Source organism: Triturus cristatus, chromosome 3_1 (assembly GCF_964204655.1).
Source record: "Triturus cristatus chromosome 3_1, aTriCri1.1, whole genome shotgun sequence".
NCBI classification, from domain to species: domain Eukaryota; kingdom Metazoa; phylum Chordata; class Amphibia; order Caudata; family Salamandridae; genus Triturus; species Triturus cristatus.
The window spans coordinates 427458757-427479187 of record NC_140583.1 but is presented as its reverse complement, the minus strand read 5'-3'; the positions used below and the strand labels follow the sequence as shown (position 1 = coordinate 427479187).

The window sequence follows — 20431 nt, the reverse complement described above, 5'->3', positions numbered from 1 at the left end:
ATATGTTTTGACTAGATAAAAACAAACACAGTTATATACATACATTGGATAACAACAATACATATGTAAAAGTCTCTCTTCTCCACCCCTCATATCATTATACAAATCCAATCACACCAATTGAAATCTTACCCACTGCACAATCATTCACATCCCACTAACATACTTCAGTATCATAAAAATCAAGCTAAAGAACGTAGACAGGAAACACAACCTAGCAATCCAACCTTCTAGTGCTAGATCTGTCAATGGAACATTTCTTATGACTTTTTCTAACAGAATTCGTAAATGGATGATAACTTTAATCAAAAATTGCTCATAGTCTGTTAATTGCACATAGACTTTGTTATACCAGTTCTTTCACAAATAAATATAGTATTCCTGGCTAAAACGATATATACCCCACTGTATACTCTTATCATAAGGTTAACATTCTAGGATGATTACTGTGGAAATAGTGCAGCGGCATCATCTGTGTCTCGTGTGTTGCAAACGCCTGCCTGCAGCATTAACTGCACTTGTTGTTCCCAGCTAAGATAATCAGGAAATAAAAAGTTGACATTCTACAATCTTGCCTTCAGCCCGTAAAGCCTTATCTCGATTACTTTGACATTTACGTCAGAGAGCCGGAGGAACTCTACTCCAAAACTATTTCCTGGCTTCATATAAACCTTACCTTTCAATGCTTACCACTCCGCTGGCAGAGGGCTCAATTCATGTCTCTAAAGTATTAAGTAAACATTGGCTCTGCCTTCATTCTCTCCAGAAGACAACTAATGTTTAAAGGAAACAATTTAGAAAGCAGTTGGTGTGTCAATAGATGAACTTACAAAGGAAATGGCTTGACTGAGAAGTGAAAATTAGCTTTTTTTTAATCTTACCAAGTGTTAATTTGCAGTCATAAAATAATTGAATCTTGTGCACTTTTATCCCAGTGACGTAAAAGTCCTCTTGCAGCTGTTTGAGGTGCTGTAGCTTACACCGGAGGTCAGTCGATGAACCCTTGAGGTCCACTTTGTCCTGGGTACAAGTGGGAGCACTTCCAGCACTTCAGGTCCCCTCACAGATTCCAAACAGCAAGTGCAGTCCTTCTGTTCTTCAACAGGTCCAGCAGTGTTCTAACAAAGGTGTCTTAGGGTGCCACATTTATGCCTGGCACTATCTTGTGGATGGGGATAACTCCTTGCCCCTCCCTAGCCATAAGGGTAAAGGCTCCCAAGGGCACCCATACCCATTTTTGCAGCAGTTCCTGTGTACCTTATTGCAAACATTCTCACAGTGCCCCTCACTCACTAAATTAAAAAGCATTTGAAATGCCATAGGTCTTGCATTTGCGAGAGTTTGAGCTATTGCCATTGTAAATGACAGTGCCTTTTATTTATGTGTTGGTTTTTAAAACAGATTTTAAAAAAAGCATTGACATTTACAATGCCAATAGCTTAAACTCTCACGAATGCGAGACTTCTTGCATTGCAAATTCTTTACAAAAAAAAAGCATGGCGGGCTTTCACTTTAATGGCCGCCACGCCCCTTTCTTTAGACGCGGCTCGAATAAAGAACGGTGCGTAGCCGCTATTAAAGTGAATGTGCAGTATGGGGCACTTTTCCTAAAAGAAAGCATTTGTTTGTCAAGTTGACAATTAAATGTATTTTTTTTGTAAAAGCTCCCCCTGCCGTACTTTTAATTTAAATGCTGCCATGCCCCTTTCTTTAGATGTGGCTCGTATAAAGAAAGGTGCACAGCCGTCATTAAAGTAAAAGCGCGGTATGGTGCGCTTTTACAAAACAAAAGCATTTGTTTGTCAAGTTGGTCATAAAAATGTAAAAGTGGTCGCCGTGCTGAAACCGTAGCAGGGCGCCCGGAGGCAAAGCGGGCCCCCTTGCAGGAAAGCACTTTGTGCCTGGAATAGAGGAAAATCCTTTGAGAAAATAGTGCTCACAGACTGTAGATAAAATAGAGCATGTAAGAACACAAGTAAAGATTCCAGTCCTCATGGGAGGTTACAAATTCAGACAAGGAGGGACTAATAAGCCTATTCATGAATCAAAAGCAACCAATTAGAAACAACAATAACAGGAGCCAATTGAAGATGGGCGGAGCTTTAAGTTCATACCTGAATACAGCATGCCTTGCAGAGCAGCGCATGAGCTGCCCATGCTCAACCTAAAAATTGAGAACAGTGTCTACAGCTTGATTATTTTGTTGTTATTGAATTCCACAAGTCAATTCCAGCCAATCGCGGCTTTGCCTATCAGCTGCCCATTTTCTGAGCATTGTGGCTTAATACTGATTGAACATTTTGCTAGATGTATCTTATGAATCTGTCCTTTTTGTCTTTCTCACTTTTCAGTACAACACTGTAACGTCAGATGTATGAATGGAGGAACCTGCAATGAAGACCAATGTCAGTGCCAAAAGGGATACACAGGACCACACTGTGGACAGCGTAAGTCTTTTTTTATCATTTATAGAAAGTCCTTTGTCTGTACCTTTTTTGTAAGCAAAACATTACCATTTTTAAGAATCAGTATGTAATCAGTCAGAAAAGGGCCCACAGCGTTCCTTTTTATCAGTTAAAATAAGTTTTCATTCCACTGGAGACTCCGAAAAATGGAACGATGCCCAAGTAAACCCTTTATTTCGACCAGTTCTCGAGAGTGTTAAGATTGTGCTATTCACTACTTTAAGAATCTGTTTTCCCAAGATTTTTTTCAATTGCTATTATATTTTTGTATATCAATACTGAAGAATCTATAAATTTTTGTGATTGGCACAGAGGATGAAACAGAAATAACAATTTTTTGTCATAGATGGTTTTGTTTTATAAAATAAGGTGAATGAGTAACCATTTAATTCAATTAAAAAGTCACAATTTAACCTTCAGCTTAATTTTCAAGTTACAAAACGTTGTTTTTAAGTTAGAAAGAGGCAATATGAGGTTTATTTCTAAGTCCTTTTTAGGTGTTTGCCACGGTTCCGTGACTTCACTGCCACTGAGTGGGATCAACCTAGCAAAAAAAGGTTCAGCTGAGTTTTATATGTTTTATGATATTAATGTTCATGGTGATATTGAGATGGTTTTTATTAGCTTATAACAATAATCATCAATTGAGTGTATGCAACAAAAAGTGCAGGGAAGAGTGTCAGGAGTTTGGAAAAAACGTGCAGATATCGATGTGCAATTCTGTAGGTAAAAGTCGAAATATTTTTTTAATACCATGCATGGTAATTACCGTACCCTATGGGGCCACTACTTCCGGGTGCAGCTACCAGGAGCTCGCGCTCACTCTTGGTGATGCAGCACACTCTGATCTAGTACAAGTGACATTTGAGTGTGACACAAGATCCACGGCCGTTCACTCTTCGGGTCTATGTCAAAATATGGGATTGAATACATTAGAAAATGAAAGACCCTAGTTATTGTCCTCAGTGCATGCAAGATGGCGTAGTTCATTGCACAACTGAATCTCATTAAGGATTTTCTTCCCACCTGGCAGCTGTTTGTGAACATGGATGTCTGAACGGAGGAAGATGCGTGGCTCCTAACCGATGTGCTTGTATGTATGGCTTCACTGGATCCCAGTGCGAAAGAGGTAAGACGCTCTCTGTTACTCCAGTCTTGTGTCCACATCGCCACTAAAAACAATCTTTTCTGCTGTCATCTGCAAGTCGTTGCAGCTGTATCTAACATTAGAATTGTTTAGCCAAGTGCTCCCTTACAAGCAGTGCTTTAAATGGGAAAGAAATAGTGCAGGTACTCATTTAAATGTGGCGAGTGGGCGGTGCTTGGTGCGGGGCTAAAGGCAAGACATGCCAATGCTTATTGACTTCTATACTAGTTGCAGCATATACCAAAACACATGATAAATGTGTTTCTATAAACAAAACAGGTTAATTTGTTATACAAAACTAAAGCCAACCACAGTGATATTTTAACATTTCCTTATTTTGTAACATTTCTCTCGCTTTTATCGCACACAAAAACACGTACATGCAAGCAGGCAAACAGACACACATAAGCAGACACTCACACTAAAGAATCAGGTGGGATTAAAGCCTTTTTAACCTCCTTACCTCCAATGGTTTCTTCATTGCGCTGTCACTGGACTGCCTCGATTCCTTGCAAAACAGCATGATGGCAAACACTCGGATATCATGCAAATGAGCCCACGCTGAATAGTTCCGCGGAGGCTCAGGTCAGTGCTAGAAAAGTGCTTTGGTGGTCAAAGAGACAGGGTACCACCACTAGAGGCCAATGCGCCTACCTTTCATGAGTACCGGTACTCTCCACGGTAGTAGAGAAGTGCCGGTACTCAGAGTGATAAAAATGAGAAGTGCTGGTACTCAGTACCTGTGAGTACCGGCCTATTTAAAGCACTACTTACAAGCCTTGCAGTGCAATTTGTCTGTGCTGTAGGTTGTTTAAGCCTGTTTGCGTTGCAGCCAAAGTTGTGCTAGGACCTTAGGAAACCCTGGGGTTACAAAACTCCTGAAGCCTTACTCCAGAGAGAAGGTTATTGTAATGCTGCGAGTAGAGCATTACAATTCCCCGCAGTGTGGACCTTCCACAGTTCTGGACATAGAAAGGGTTTCTGGGTCTAGATAGGAAGGGGCAACAGTCAGGGCTTTAAATGGGATGAAAAAACTGGGGGGTCTCATAAATGGGGGTGGTCAATGTAATTAAGGGCTTAAAACAAGTAAGCTAAAAAACTGTGTTGAGCATAGTGTGCCGCCCGACTTTTATATTGTTGTTACTGTCATTGCATCCAAATATATGATACAACAAGTAACATCATACCTACAACAAGTCAGGACTATTGGCTTTGTCAATGGTTGTTAGTTTCATAAGATAAATATTAGTTGCATAAGGTAAATAAGCAGCAACTATGGCTTGTATATAATATTGAAAAAGATTCCACTTACAGCCCTCGTGACACCACGACAATGTTGCTGCTCCTGAGTTTCAAAAAGAGAAGGGAAATTTTCAAAAAGAGAAGCGAAATCCAGAAAGAAAATTACTCTCTTTAAAGGATTTCCATTCCCCTACAACGCTCACCTGGCATGACGTCATGCCGTGACTTCTCCACTAGTGAGAAGTGAGCAGTGTGAGCACGCGCACATCGATGGTGCTGCTGTCACTGCAGTCCGGAAAAAACGGACCGCGTGTGCCAGGGCACAAAACAGAGCCCGGTAGAGACCCGCTTCGAGGCCCCCATTAAACAAGCATTTACAATGCAATGGTCTCGGCATTGGTAAAGTTAGAGCTATTGGCATTGCTCATGACATTATTTTTGTTTATGTTTTTAAAACATTTAAAGAAACGGAATTGTCATGAGCAATGCCAATAGCTCTAACTTTAACAATGCCGAGACCGTTGCATTGTAAATGCTTGTTAGTTGATGGTCACTGCTCAATACCTGGGCATGCACCCTTTTTTAGTGGGAAAAACTTAAAACATATCATTCCTGCACTGTAATATAAGGTTTAAACGTACTACTGTAACCAACTGGTTTCACCTGCCCCTACTATGTAGGCAAAAAGAGTACTTTGCAGAGGTGTCAACTAATTCATGGGACCTTAACTCCACGAACACCTACTTCACAGCAGGGCTTCAAGCTAACAAAAACAACCCTCGTGTTCGCAGCGGAGGGTGTCACATTACAAACCCTCACAACCAACTCATTGCCTTCTACAACCAGGTAAAAGTAATCTACACATAACTCACAAGGCTGGGGTAAAAATAGTACAATTGCTAAAATATTAAAAAAATGAAAATATAGCAGCGACTTCCTTGTACGGACTTCAAACACCGCTGTCCAGATGACCCCCAGGGATTAGCTTTCTGGCTGCAAATAAACAGAGCAGGTAAGGCGTAGGGCAAACATCCGGGCCTGTGGCGGGAGCAGGGCGCAGCCGCCCATTCCCAGCCAATTAACCACTTAGGGAGCAGCTGTGAAGGCACCCCCGGGGAGCCGCCGGCACCAGACCCCGGCCGGCCGCAGGTAGCGCTGCAGGGCGCCGAGACGGAGACTGGCACCGACGGTGCACGCTCCAGCATGCCTCGCCCTGGGGCGATAATGTGCCCCCTCAGGGAAGCCCTCTCCCAGCCCCTTAAAGTGTACTTAGCCCTCAGAGGGGGAGCCCTGAAAACTAAACCAGGGCCCAAAAACCTTTTAAGAGCCATGCGCCTCGAAGGAACCACGTCCTCGCTGCATGTAGCGCTTTAGGGCCATTAATTTAAGCCGAAACTAGGGAACCGAGAGAACTACCTTACAAAACAGTTAGCACGTTTTAAACTACATAAGCTAGACGTCAGACAACCATTTCTTTATTTCAAATCCCATCTGTGCAGCCAGCCACACATTAAATTATGACGTCAGCATCGTACGATAGGCTGCAATATAATCTACATAGAGGCAGAATATTACCATTCTCACACGTCACTCCACATCCGGGGAGTTGGGAAACACCTGGAGGAGGTTGACCAGAAATCAATGCACCCAAAGCCCATTATTGGCACCGAGAAACATAGACGTTTTAAAAGTGGTTCACACGAGGGCTCTGAGGCCCGAGATGTCCGCGGCCATAAACCTGACACTACTGCCTTGGTTTCTTCTGCGTGGGGAGGCAACCTTAACTCGTAACGATACGTTGCCCCTGCTGAGAAGGCATCACATTAAACCAGGCGTGGGACCCCTCCCCCTCTATAGCACGAGCCCTGCAAACACCGGGAGTTTCCAACTTTGACGCTCAAGTCTCCCCAGCGTGGCTCGAAACAACACGAGGGTCAGTGCACTCCGCGGGACTTACTGCAAATGCCTGCGTGAGAAAGAGGAGCATTGCTGCAGCTGCCACCACTGTCCTGGCCATGGTGAGGAGTCCCGGGTCCGCGGCGCCCCTTCTGCTGTCTGGAGCGGCTCCTCGTGGGCTTGGTGTCTGCTGGGAGTTAGGAAGGGGCACTGGCTTCTAAAACATTTTATCCAACCTTCACCTTTAGCTCCCCAGTGAGCAGCTTCTCCCTCCCAGGGCGGCGCCTCCCCCCGGCCCTCCACGCTGCGCCCAATCCTAGGAACGCCACAGCAGGCACTCCCTCCCGCCCGGCCCTCGGCCTCATTAAAGCGGACCCCTGTTTGCAGCATGCCCGGGCCACGCGTGCCCCCGCCACGGGAAGCGGAGGCGGCAGCGCTCCTGGGTGGCAGACGTGAAGCGTAAAACAAAGAGCACATGTCATGGAAACCAAAAATTACTCAGAGCCGCGCTTCGTAGCCATCTGAGATTTACTGAACTTTACTCACTACGAGAGGAGTTTTCAGGGACATCATAACCCCGCAGCCAAGCCCCATTTATATACGTATAAATTACCCTACCTCTGTACTTCTTCACCTGAGCTCTCTTTTAAGTATTATTATTATTAAATTATTATTAAAATCTTATATAGCGCGCAGCTACCCTTGGGCATCCCGGCGCTTCCAGACACATCCAATCCAAGATGGGAAACAGCAATAGAACGATTATCCAGGGAATAAAAAGGTTTTAAGATCTTTGCGGAAGCGCAATGTACAGGTCTCAGCGCGCAGTTTAATCGGGAGCGAGTTCCATAGCTTTGCTGTATTAAAGGAGAATCTTCTGCCCCCAGTGCGGGCCTTTTTGACTCTAGGGACGGATAGGAGGTGTTGCCTATCTGAGCGCAGCTCTCTTCTTGCTTTATGGGCCGTAACTAGATTCCTTAGGATGGGGGGGCCTTTCCCTCGAAGAATTTTGTGAGCCAAGCAAAGTGCCTTAAAAGTCACTCTCTCCCGCACAGGGAGCCAATGCAATGCCTTTAGTGCCGGCTTCGCAGATTGCATCCTCGGGATGTCCATGAGCAGCCTTGCCGCCGCGTTTTGGACCTGTTGCAGGATCTTAAAGGTAGATTCAGGGGCACCCAAGAAGATAGCGTTGCTGTAGTCAAGTCGAGATGTTATGAGACCCTGGATCAGCAACTTCCTTGATGTTAACGGGAGAAGAGGGAAGATTTTCCGAGCCGACCTAAGTAAGGCATAGCACACTCCTGCTGTTTTCTTGGCATGGGTACGGAGGGACAAGTCCGGTTCTAACCAGACTCCAAGGCTCTTAATAGCTTCCTTGGGGGCAGGGGGCTCACCCATACAGCCAGGCCAGCTGAGGGGGGGAAGTAGGGTAGATTTACTTCCCAGCAGCAGTAGTTCCGTTTTTGAGCCGTTTAATTTGAGGGAGGACTCTCCCATCCACGTGTGAACATCCACAAGACAGGACTTCAAAATGTCTGGGTTGTCGGCCAGATGGGACAAAGAAACGACTAGCTGCGTATCGTCAGCATAACTGACGATTTTGATGTTATAGGGGGAGACTACACCCTCCAGCGGGGCCATATAAACATTGAACAATGTAGGGCTCAACGAGGAGCCCTGTGGCACTCCACACTGGAGGGGCATTGATTTAGATCTCTCCGATCCATCCCAGACCTGGTATGTTCGCTCCGATAGGAAGGAGCTCAGCCATCGCAGAGCCATCCCAGACACCCCGACCTCAGCCAGCCGCTGTATCAGCACCTGGTGGTTCACGGTGTCAAATGCTGCGCTGAGGTCCAGGAGGATCACTGCCACTGATCCTCCTGTGTCTAAGATCCGTCTGGCCTCATCTACGACCGCCACTAAAGCTGTGTCAGTGCCCTGGCCTGGGCGAAATCCAGTTTGGGAGGGCTGGAGAAGACCATTCAGCTCCAGAAAGGCAGACAACTGCTTGTTGGCCAGTCGCTCAGCGACTTTGCCAAGGCCCGGCAGCAGTGAAATAGGCCTATAATTTGAAAGGACCGTGTGATCCAAATTGGATTTTTTTAATAGAGCCCTAACAACTGCCATTTTCCAGGTGGGAGGGACCAGGCCCTGGGTAAAAGAGGCATTCATTAGATCAGTCACAGGGGCTGCGATGGTCGCTGTTGCCTGTTTAAGAAACTTCATAGGGACTGGATCCATGGGGGAACCACTTTTAATCAGCGATAGAGTTTTAGTAACGTCGCTCACTGACACTGGGCCAAAGTAGTCCAGGCCAGGAGTGCTAGCTCTTTCCTGGGTTTCCCCAGTTCGCTTACCGTGATCCTGCGCTAAACTGGGCAGGGGAAGAGAAATTAAGATTTTCTCTATTTTTGTGTTAAAGAACTCCGCAAGTTCCGAGCTCTTTTGTTTATCATGCGGAGCAACCGGCTCCGGGACTTTGAGCAGTTCTCTAAGCACTCTAAAGCTTTCCCTGGAGGAGCTGGAAGCAGATTTAATCCGATCTTCAAAGAAGAGAGCCTTCGCAAGTCGTACAGCTGACTTGTAGCCCCTCATTGCAGCACGATATTCTTTCCTCCTGAGATCGTCCCAGTTCTTCCTCCATAGCCTCTCCATCCTTTTGCATCCTTTCCTGAGGGTGCGTAGTTCGACCGAGTACCATGGAGCTGAGCCAACCCGTTTCTCCCTCTTTTGGACTCTCTTTTTCGGAATCAGAGTATCGAGGGAGGCGGATAGCCAGTTGTTAATGTTGGAGTCGGCCATAACTGGATCCGATACGCAGGGAGGGATCGTCTCTTCCAGTTTCGAGGTCCACTTCTCCACCGACAGTCTGGACCACGCTCGGTCCACCAAGAAGGCCTGTTTGGCACATGTCGGTAGTGGATCAGTTAGCCAACAGGCTGGGACCAAAAAATGGTCTGACCAGGGAAGAGGGAGGGCGGGCTTTGCCGAGAGGAGAGGGATGTTCGAAAACATCGGATCAAGTAAATGTCCTTTTTCGTGGGTGGGCCCCGAGTTGATTAAATTCAAGTCACACTCTTTTAAAACGCTCTGGAGATCCCGAGCTGTTTGGTCAGTGGGCTCGTTGAAATGAAGATTCAGGTCGCCCAGCACCATAAAATTGTCTGTTGATATGGCCAGAGTCGTAACTGATTCAACTAGGGAGCTCACAAAGTTGCCCACGGGGCCCGGGGGGCGGTAGATCAGCAGGCCCGAGATGGACACCGTCGGGGATATCCTGAGGGAAAAATGGCAGCTCTCACAATCCAAGAGTTGACCATTCTGTACCCTACAGACATACACATTCCTATAGATTATGGCAAGGCCACCTCCTCGCCCTTCTGGTCTATCAACATGACAGATCAGGTAGCCTGGAGGAAGGGACTCCACGATATCTGCGTCGGAACTCGGGGTCAACCACGTTTCCGTTAGCAGCAAAACGTCTAGGGCAGAGTCTTGGATAAGAAGGTTGACTTCTGTCGCATGACGCGGGAGGGATCTACAATTCAAAAGGCCTATCGCCAGTTCTTTTTTACCTATAGGGGCCAGGGGATTTCTCCTTACCTCATTAGTGAAGGGGGAGGAGGATCGCCGCGAAAGGTCCTCACTGTTAGGCAGTGCATACCGAAGCGCCATCAGTTCTGTGCGATCGTAGGAGCGAAGCGCATCCTTAGATTTCGCCATAGTATCTTGCCCTGTGCCCGTCTGGGCCCGGACGGGCACAGACGGGCTGGACTCTGGCGTGACTCCGGCGCTGAGACGGCGCTTCCGCTGCGCGTCACCGCTGCGCGTTGTCATAGCAGCTTTAAGTAGGGGCCCCGCCTCCTGTGTCTCCAACTAGAGCACACACGGAAGTGGCGACTCTCCAGAGTCCTCTACACTACCCCCAAGATGGCGGTGCTGCAGTGTCCTGGACTGACGGCTAACGGCCTGCGAAAAGCGCAGTGAAGGTCACAGATTAGAGTGCAAGTAAGTGCTACTCTGGCGCTCGTTAATACGAGTGAATGTTTAGAAAGATTAAATGAATACACAAAGAAAAACGCGCGCTCAGTTTAAAAACGCGCTGCCAATTCTGCGTGCTGATTCTAAATTTAAAAAGCACCCACACTCTGTTTACGCTGGCGATTCGTGCTATCCACTGCGAGTTTGATGAGACGATGTCAAGGAGCGAGCTGCTTGTTCCCCTCGTCTTAAGTAGGGGCCCCGCCTCCTGTGTCTCCAACTAGAGCACACACGGAAGTGGCGACTCTCCAGAGTCCTCTACACTACCCCCAAGATGGCGGTGCTGCAGTGTCCTGGACTGACGGCTAACGGCCTGCGAAAAGCGCAGTGAAGGTCACAGATTAGAGTGCAAGTAAGTGCTACTCTGGCGCTCGTTAATACGAGTGAATGTTTAGAAAGATTAAATGAATACACAAAGAAAAACGCGCGCTCAGTTTAAAAACGCGCTGCCAATTCTGCGCGCTGATTCTAAATTTAAAAAGCACCCACACTCTGTTTACGCTGGCGATTCGTGCTATCCACTGCGAGTTTGATGAGTATTAGGCTTGGGGATTCATAACCATATTTTGTGCCGACACATGAGGTGACGTCACACAACCTCTTAGGAAAAAAAGATATGGGCGCGTCGCTTGAGTTCCCTCTACCTCCTTTGTCCAAGTAATTTGAGGTGACTCCACAGCCAAGACAGGAACAAGCACACCACTGCCTTTCTCCGAGGCGAAGCAGAAATGCCTCGGAGAAAGGCAGCGGCATTTTCGGATTCGGGGGCGTGTTTTTCTTTTCTCTCCTCCAGCCATTGGCTGGAGGAGATAATTAGAAAAGTTGCAAAAACACGCCCCCGAATCCGAAAAGGACGGGGCCTGTACGGAGTGACTAACCTCTTCTCCAATGGCTGGCCAGCATTGAAGAGGCCAGCCAATGGAGAAGAGGGGAGAAGAGGGGCGGGTTCAAGCCCCTCTTCTCCAAGTCATTAAATCTCGCGAGCGAGACTGCGCAAGCGCAGCCTTCGCTAGCCGAGACCTAAAAACTGCCGGTGTTCAGCACCCGTGAGACCCAGCTCACTGAAAGCCCTGTGCACAGTGCCCGAGAACCACCACATCATGGAATGTGTAGCTGAGCATCCACAATTAAAACATGCAAGACGTCGGAGCCCTGCTTGTGGTCTGTGTTGTTGGATGTTTAAGGCGTCCACATTGCAGTCTGCAATTTTGTAGAGAGTCGAAACGTCATGGATTGAATTGTTTTTCTACCGTGACACCTGAGGGTGTTACAGAACATTTTAAGGTCATGCTCTCAGGGGTGTGAGACAGGCCACAGAGGCACAGACTCCCACACCTTCCGGGGCCCCCAACCAATGCAAGTGCCCCCATCAACTCGGGCTATTGAATATCTGTGAGATATTGGATACTCAGGCCCCTCATCACATTCCGCAGGGGGCCCTGCCAGTTTGTGTTACACCGCACGCACCACTGGCTGCCCTGTAGACGTACTGGTGTCTTACGCACACAATGGTTTATAACTTGGTGGTGATTGGCCTTCATTTTAGATGCCTCTTTTCGTAGGCTGGTCTGGGTTCCCCGATTGATATGCAGAATCTTTCACCCTGAACAAATAGAGCAACTCATTGGATCCATGGCTAAAACATGCACATGAAAATACACCATTGTAATCATAATAGCAATCGCTAATCTTTTAAAATGCCAGTGTACTATCTAACAGCCAGGAGAGGAAAGTTTCCCAGATGAACACATTCACTGTGTAAAGGCGCTGTAGGGCACATTGTATACAAACCCCTGCAGATTTGAATCAAGGCAAGCCCAGAACCTAAGATGTTTCATTTGAAAGAGGTGGCTTTTAAGAATGGTCCATGAAGCTTTGGAGCCTTGAATGAGTCTACCAGGCAAGAGGCAATCAGCTGAAGACAATTGATGCTGTCCCTTCTAATGGGCTCGCCAAGGCAGGGTTCCGCACACCAGTGGCCATTGATCGGACATGAAGCAGGCTGTACAGGTGGCATGAGTTCACGAAGATAATGTTCTCTTGGGGGAAAATGGTCTGGTCGCGATGTGCATAAACCCTGCACCTGTTGGGAAGAAGGTGGTGATGATGGTGTTATGTACAGCAACTAAGATGACAGAAAGCAGAGACAAACGTCTGCTTTATACTTACAGCAAATACAGAAGTGCGTTTACAATGAGCATATCAAACAGCCTACATTGCAAGCCTGATATCATATAATTTGGAATAAAGCATGGGAAGGGTAACTTGTTTTTTTTAATGAAAAAAAAATACTTATGAAAGTTGCTATTACCGTGTTTATGCTCTGATGTGCTCTCATGCCGGCCACCACAACCGCCTGTTGTTTTACTGTGTGCATAGTAAACAGACAGACTACTGTCTTTTGTTTTTATTAAAAAAAATATGTATTTATTTTTGAGGGAGTTTCTTAAAGTTCTGCATGTTGCATTACAGTAAGTTCAGAGCTCTGGGTGAGATGAAGAAATACAGCTTGATGGTTGGGAGAGTGGGACTAGAGTCCAGTTAGGGAGGGTGAGTAACCATGTCCCATAGTTGACACAAACCCTGTTCTCATGAAGGGAAGTCTGAAAAGTTCAAATGAAGGAGATTTCTGAAATTCTAGTGGTTGGGTCAACTCATGGTTCTGGGTCAAGAGCACACAAAGAGATCTGCCTCCGTTTGTTATCCTCTTGAGGGATTGGTAGTTGGTCCTTTAGGCAGACATTGAGCGAAGGTCTCTTGTTGACTTGAGATCAAGATCAGTTTCCTTAGGTATCCAGGGACTTTTACCCACAATGTTTTATGAATGGTGCACATGCCCCAAGCAGGTCAATGTCATCTTGGTGAACTAGTGGTGAGCATTGAGAGCTGGTTGTATGTGGTCTCACTTTCAGATCTTAATTCAATATGGGATGATTCGTTCTAAAATCTTTGGATCCTGAAAATGAGGCTCTTAGAAAAGCCAAAGTAACAGTAGTGACAGTGTTCTAGGGTGCGTGGGCTTCCAAAAATTCAACTCTGGTTGCTGTGATAGAGTCGGAGTATTCTCCAAAGAAGGGAGAGCTGCACGTTCATACCCTTTGTTACGGTATCGACTTGAGCGTAGTATGAGCATACTGCCGTATACTGCGACCCTATTATTGCAAAGCAAATCTCTTTGAGTATACTACAGCAAATAAGCTCAGTGGTGCCTCACAAACCTGTAAGACTGCATCATGGTCCTACAAGTGCCTCCTAGAAGGTGAAAGTGGCTACTCATACAATAATTTTATAATATACTGTTAAACGCATGCTATGGATATGATTTTTTTCTATTTCGCTTTACAAAAAGGTGGCCATAAAGTAATAGAAAATACAACTGTCAATTTGTATTTTAATAGGTAAAATCCTTTCCTTGCCTAATTGGCAGGTAGTTACTTCTCACAACGGTTTTCAAGCTTCACAATGCCCATTCTTGGAGTGGTGTGTGAGCACATCCTTTTTGTCAAATATTTCCCAGGGAAGGGTAAATTGTTTGGATTAAGGTTGCCCTCACCAGATTAGAAACAGGAAGAAGCCGTTTCTGTTGTTCCTTGGCTGTGCGCCCGGCTTGTGAATGGTGCCCGGGTGGAATGTCTGTCCCCTTTCCTGACAGGTTGGCAAATAAGGATGGAAATCCCTCCTTGCCCTGGAACACATTATGCGTTTCCTAGTGCAGAGATATGGCTTGCAATCAGTGTCTAGTGTCTGATCTTTGATTTCCAATAAATAGGTTGTTATTCAGAAGGACACACTGAAAACATCATCAGTATATATCGGCTGCATATTGATTCATCAAATCCTGATTTCTGTAATTGTGTGCACATATTAAGAGGGAGCTCAAAGCTGTCAAATCACTGATTCATTATGTAATTCATAAATCAGCCGGTATGTGCGTAAGGTGATTGAAATGTCATGGAATGAATAGACGTTCTGTGTGTGTGTGTTTCTGTGTGTTTGTGTGTGTTTGTTATTCTGTTTGTTTTTGTTTTTGAGCGCTCTGCACTGCCAAGCACTGAAAAAATACACAAGACCGTGGCTCTCTCTTCTACTTATAAGAGGTCTATAAAGTACATTTTATAACATAATGTTTATTCCAGCTGGTAGGCAGCAGCAACGTATCGTACATAAATCTGGAGCATTTCAGAATTTAGATGTTATAACAAGCCAATAATCAGGCATCTGCAGTGCAAACATGCACCAAAAAGGAACTTCAGCGACTAGCAATGCAAACTTCAATGCATTAAACTGAAATAAAATGACAGAGCAGTAGCGCTATTTTGCCAGGAATAATGTAATATGAGAAGACATTTTTAATTGCTCTTTTGATAGACAAGGGTTTAGGGCAGCAGGAAATAGTGACTGTTGGCCCAACTTTTTATTTCACTTTATGTGACCTATGATGCTAGAACTGAGCAAATATTTTCAAAATTGACTGTGAATATTCACAGGTGAGTATGACCTTCTCAGGTTCGGGGGGGATGACCGGCAAGTATTCACAGGCAAATTTTAGCCCTGAATAGTAGTGCATTGCTCTCACCCTCTCCATAAAAACGGCAAATGTACAAATGTATAGATTTTATTAATGAAATTCATTTTGTATGGTTCACACACTGAACATACATCACACTATTATAATCTGGGTAACAATGTCGCATAACCAAAGCACCAGAATTCGTCCAAAAATAATACTTCTTCAACAGTAGTGGCTGCTACTGAATGGACGTGGGGGGCGGGAAGGTGGTCGGGGAGTGGAGGGGGGATTAATAAAAATAATAATAAACAATAACAAAGAAAAGAAAACGTACCTGAAGTCGTGGTCGCAGCGGCTGCGTCTTCTCCACCAGGAAGCAGCCAGCCTCCCAGAATCCCTTGACCAATCACAATGCTGCCTTAAGCATCATTGTGATTGGTCTGAGCGCCGTAGTTTGGCGCTCAGGCAGTGGCTTGGAGGCTGGGCATGTTCTCCACTAAGGCTGTATAATACAGCCTGTGGAGAACATTCACAGTGCGCAAGATGGTTTGGCCAGCCAAGACGGCCGGCCAAACCTTCATGCGCACTTTAGGTGCAGCCATCACTCCCCCTTCGGCCTCGCCGTAAGGGGAGGCCAGCCCGCCCCACCCAACCAGCGGGGATGCACTGCAGTGCAACTAAAATAGAAAAACAAACATGATAATAACAGATGGCCCGTTATTATCTTATTTTATTTTTACTCTTCACTGCTTAAAGCAGTGGGGCAACGCTCCTCCGCCTTAGCGGAGGAGCCGCTCCCATTCTTGAAAGGCAATCAAGGAAATAGTTTCAAGGCTTAGAAAACACAGTGACTTGATAGCTATGCTTAATGTACTGGATTAAGGCCTCCTAATATTTCAGCGTAGTGAAAAATCTGTTTAAAAAAAGTCTCAATTTAGAAAAGCTACATTCATAAATGTTTTAAAATATTTGCTTATAAAAGGTGGAATGCCGAGCTGATCGCAGAAGGAAACACCAAATAGAAAAAAGTCTGAATAGCACATAAGAGAGTATGCATGAAAAAATGCACAAAATGAACTCTAAAAGAGATAGTGATGTGAATAGTTAGACAATAAGGAAGGACAAAACAAAGGGACGAAAGGAGGAGAAACAAATGAAAGAATACAAGGTAAAGGGTTTTATGGGATACCAAGAAACCCAAGTATAAATACTTTCATTGCGATGTTTTATGTGTGAAGTGTTACACATGCTGCTGATTTCAAAGAATGCTTTCACCACTTGTGGGCAGACGAGGTCACTTGGCGAGGGTTTACAGGAACTTAGGGAAAACAAGCATTTGCAAAGCCAATAGGTCTCGGCAATCCGAGAGCTATTGGCATGGTCAATGTTAATGCCTTTTAGCTATGTTGAATAGCAGCATGTCTGCTGTTCAGCATGGCTGAAAGCAAAGTAAAAAAGGGTGAAGCCTGTAGATGTGTAGAATGAAGGTAAGTGTGAATGTGTAAATTCACATGGTGCGTAACTATGTTTTAATTGCAAAATCGTTTCAACAAATATAAAGTTCTTGCCTATTTTAAAATGCATTGCAGAGTATTCAGCAAGAAGCCACCTTTTTTTTGTTTTGTGCAGTTTTACCGAGATCAAACTCGACCTGAAGGAATCGGAGTGCTGTACATGAGCACCAGTTGCATTCATTCATTTTTAGGAAGGGAGGCAGTGGTTAGCCCAGAATCACACGACATTGAGCCGATATTGAGATTCAAAGCCGGCTGATCAAGCAGTTAGGCCACATTCTCCCCCAGTGCTTATAAAAGGGAACAGTGAAGAGAAAAGCTTTTAATAAACTAGACAGCAAGCTTTTCTACTGAACCTCACACAAAAAGAGGGGGAGGAGGAAATAACCTTACTTCGCCCGCCTCTGGGTATACCTAATCACACACTGAGAAGTAAGGAAGTGTAGATCGCTTTTAAAGAAAGATAAAGAATGGCAAAGTGCAATGCTTCGAAAAAACTGCCATCACCCACAAAAGTATGTGGCATGCTTCATCATTTGCCCAATGATGAAGCATGCCACATACTTTTGTGGGCTAGGGCAGTTTTTCAAACCATTGAACTTTGCCATTCTTTATCTCTCTTTAAAAGTGATCCACACTTCCTTACTTCTCAGGGTGTGATTAAGGTTTTCTACTGCACACACTTATAAGAAAAATCACATCAATAAAATGTGTAGTTTTGTAGTCCTTAGTGGAAGTTTAAATTGTTGATGCAATCGTGCCTTAGACATAAATCAGACTTTTAGAGCGTGCATTGAAATCTGACTCATGTTGCAGAGGCGCAGCATCTCTTCACATGTGCAGCTGTTATCTAGGATGGTGAGGAAGTCAAGGGAGTGGTAACACTCGATGTGCAGTTGGAACAGTAAAGCGAACAACCGCATATCACTGAAGCAACATTCACGTGGCGTGCTCGATCGTAAATAAAAGGAGCAAGTCAAGGGAGCAGTTACGTGTGCCTTACTGTTGCAACGCTATTTGGGGGCAGTGGAGGCGGGAGGAGACGAAGCTGGTAAAAGCACAAGCACCGTGTCGAGTACTGAAAAACAAAGAAAGAAGTAGGTCCTAAAATGGTCCTAAAAAGGGAGCAGTGGTTGCTTACAAGAACTTGGTCCATCCTTTGGAGGCAAGGCTAAACACAAGAATAGGCATGACCATGCATGCCATGGACAAATGGTGAAAAGAATGTGAAACAGACGATGGAGCAGGCGGGAAAAGTCCGACACTGCACCAATTCAAGAAAGGCCTAAAGGACCTGGTTCTTTGAATTACCCCAATGGAGCTGCTCACACCCTCCCCTTAGCGCCTTCAGACCCTAACAGGTGAGTAGTGCTCTCTATGAAATCCTGATTGATTGATTGATTGATTGAGTAAGCAAATGGGAAGCCTGTGGGCGGGTTGAAGTCCACAGATTAAACACAACACGTCTTTTCGAGACAGCACATGTGCTGTCTAGCCTGAGACCGAAAATGAGTAGAATATGCAGTGGAGGGAAATGAAGGAGGCAATTGAGTGTTGTGTGTAGAAGAAAAGGGTATTGATGAAAACAGTGGGAACAGACCAAAGGCAAGCTTTATCATACATGCCAAAGAGGTAGGACTGATGGTGGACTCCGGATTCATGTACACTACAATGCTAAAGTCCTTGTTTAAAGAATATTGACTAGTGAGTTGTTACACCTGGAAGATATACAGCACAAGGGATATAGTGGAGAAGATATAGATATTTTAGGATTCATGTGGGCTGAATTTGTGTTGAAGTGGCAGTCAGCAGAAGGCAAGGTGTATGTGCACAAAAGGGACCAGCAATCTTAGATTGGGTGCAACAATATTACTTCCATATTGTTTAGATGCTAAGTTTGATGAAAAAGGTTTGGCTGTTCAACAAACTCAGGCGGGTAAGGGTATTTTTCAAGGAATGCAGTGAAGTGTTTAGGAGAAAATAGGAATTCTCAAAAGATGTGGTCATAAAATAAAATTGTTGGAACTTGTCATACTGGCCATGAGGTGCATACCTTTGGTGGCGAGGGCCAAAGGAAGCAATTATTGGTAGAAATGTAAAAGGAGGGACGTATTGAGGCAGTAGAAACCTCAAAATGGCTCTTGCCCTTTGTTATTACAAAAATTGTGGATGGCTGGTTGATAGTCTGTGTTGACTTGAGAAATTTCAATCAACATACAATGATGACGAGTGTAGTTCTTCCGAACATCAATCCAATGGTGCTATTAAGGAGTGACATAAAGTCTAGATTTGAATTTGGCCTATCATCAAATCAGACTACACACCAAATGAAAGTCCCTAACAACGCAAATAAGGATGCAGGGCATGTTTGAGTGCACTAGATTTACTTTTGAGTGAGTGTCAGTAGCCAGCGTCTTTCCAACAATGATGACGAATGTGTTCAAACGCAGGAAAATGTTAGATTTTTCCAAAATGATATATCAATACACGGAGCCACGGAAGAGAAACATAACTACACCTTGAAAAAGATCCTATAGATTTTGAAAATGTTTGTCTCACTCTTAGAAATGAGAAATGCGCGTTCCTATTAAATAATATTGACTTTTAAGACTGCACAATTTTGAGCCAAGGGGTAAAACCAAAGAATGATTTTGTGAGGTCAATTCAATTGTCCCCACCCTAGAAAACAAATATTAACGATTCTCATTCATGGGACCAGTAGAACATAATTTTAAGTGTACGTTAAACTTTGCGAAAAACACATAATCATCGCGGGAATTGTTGCGAAAAGGGAAGATGTTTAAGTGGTGGATCATACAAGAATTTCATTTCAATAGAATTAAGGAACAAAAGTTGTGTGTTAAGATATTATGCCAGTTTGACATTAAAGCAAAGAGTATACTCACTGCAGCATCTGGTACACATGAATTATGAGTTGTACAGTATCAAGTGAAAGAAGTTAAAAGGAAGGCTGGTTGCCTTTGATTACAGGTCCTCAAACACAGCAGAACACACCTACTCTGTGATGGAGAGGGAGGATGGATGTTTAGTGTTTTCGGACGTACTCGTTAGGGTTAATCTTTACTTAGTGTATGGACAATGAATTGTTTTTAAAAGTACATGAGGTAAGTGAAGAGATAATACTTATGCAAGGTTGGTCACGATTGCCTCAAGATTAGAGGAGTTTCACTTTGAGAAAGAGCATGTGGCAGGTTGGAGGAATGTTCACATTGATTGCGTATATTAAATGCCTTTGAAGAAGAGAGATTTGGATCTAAATGCAGTAAAATGTAATTTAGATGAGTGTGTTGTGGTGTTCATAGAAGATGCTATAAAGATGGGCAGAAAAAATCCATCAGATGAATAACGGGACAAAGTTGCTGAAAGTGATCTCATGATGCATTAAATTATTAAATATTTTAAAACATGTTAGAAGAGAGAGGGGCATTTGGTTGCAGGATTGTGAGTGTTTCGAAAATTGAAGGATGAGTTGAGTTTGGGAGTTTCAAAGAATCTGGTATCAAGAAAAGAAAGGTTTGCATCACTAGCTGGATTAGAGGAAAGTTGTTGTTAGTGCAGGAGGGACATTTAGGAAAAACATTAACAAAGCAGG

The 20431-nt window shown here is 44.6% G+C and overlaps 1 protein-coding gene across 1 annotated transcript in view; it reads left to right on the top strand.

The window, feature by feature from the left end:
- The window catches only part of FBN1 (fibrillin 1), a 722489-nt gene that overhangs the window by 212115 nt on the left and 489943 nt on the right, over window positions 1-20431 (top strand). Inside the window, exons 4-5 of the mRNA XM_085644212.1 lie at window positions 2352-2447; window positions 3499-3594. Coding sequence (XP_085500338.1) covers window positions 2352-2447; window positions 3499-3594 — 192 coding nt within the window. The remainder of the gene's footprint in view (window positions 1-2351; window positions 2448-3498; window positions 3595-20431) is intronic.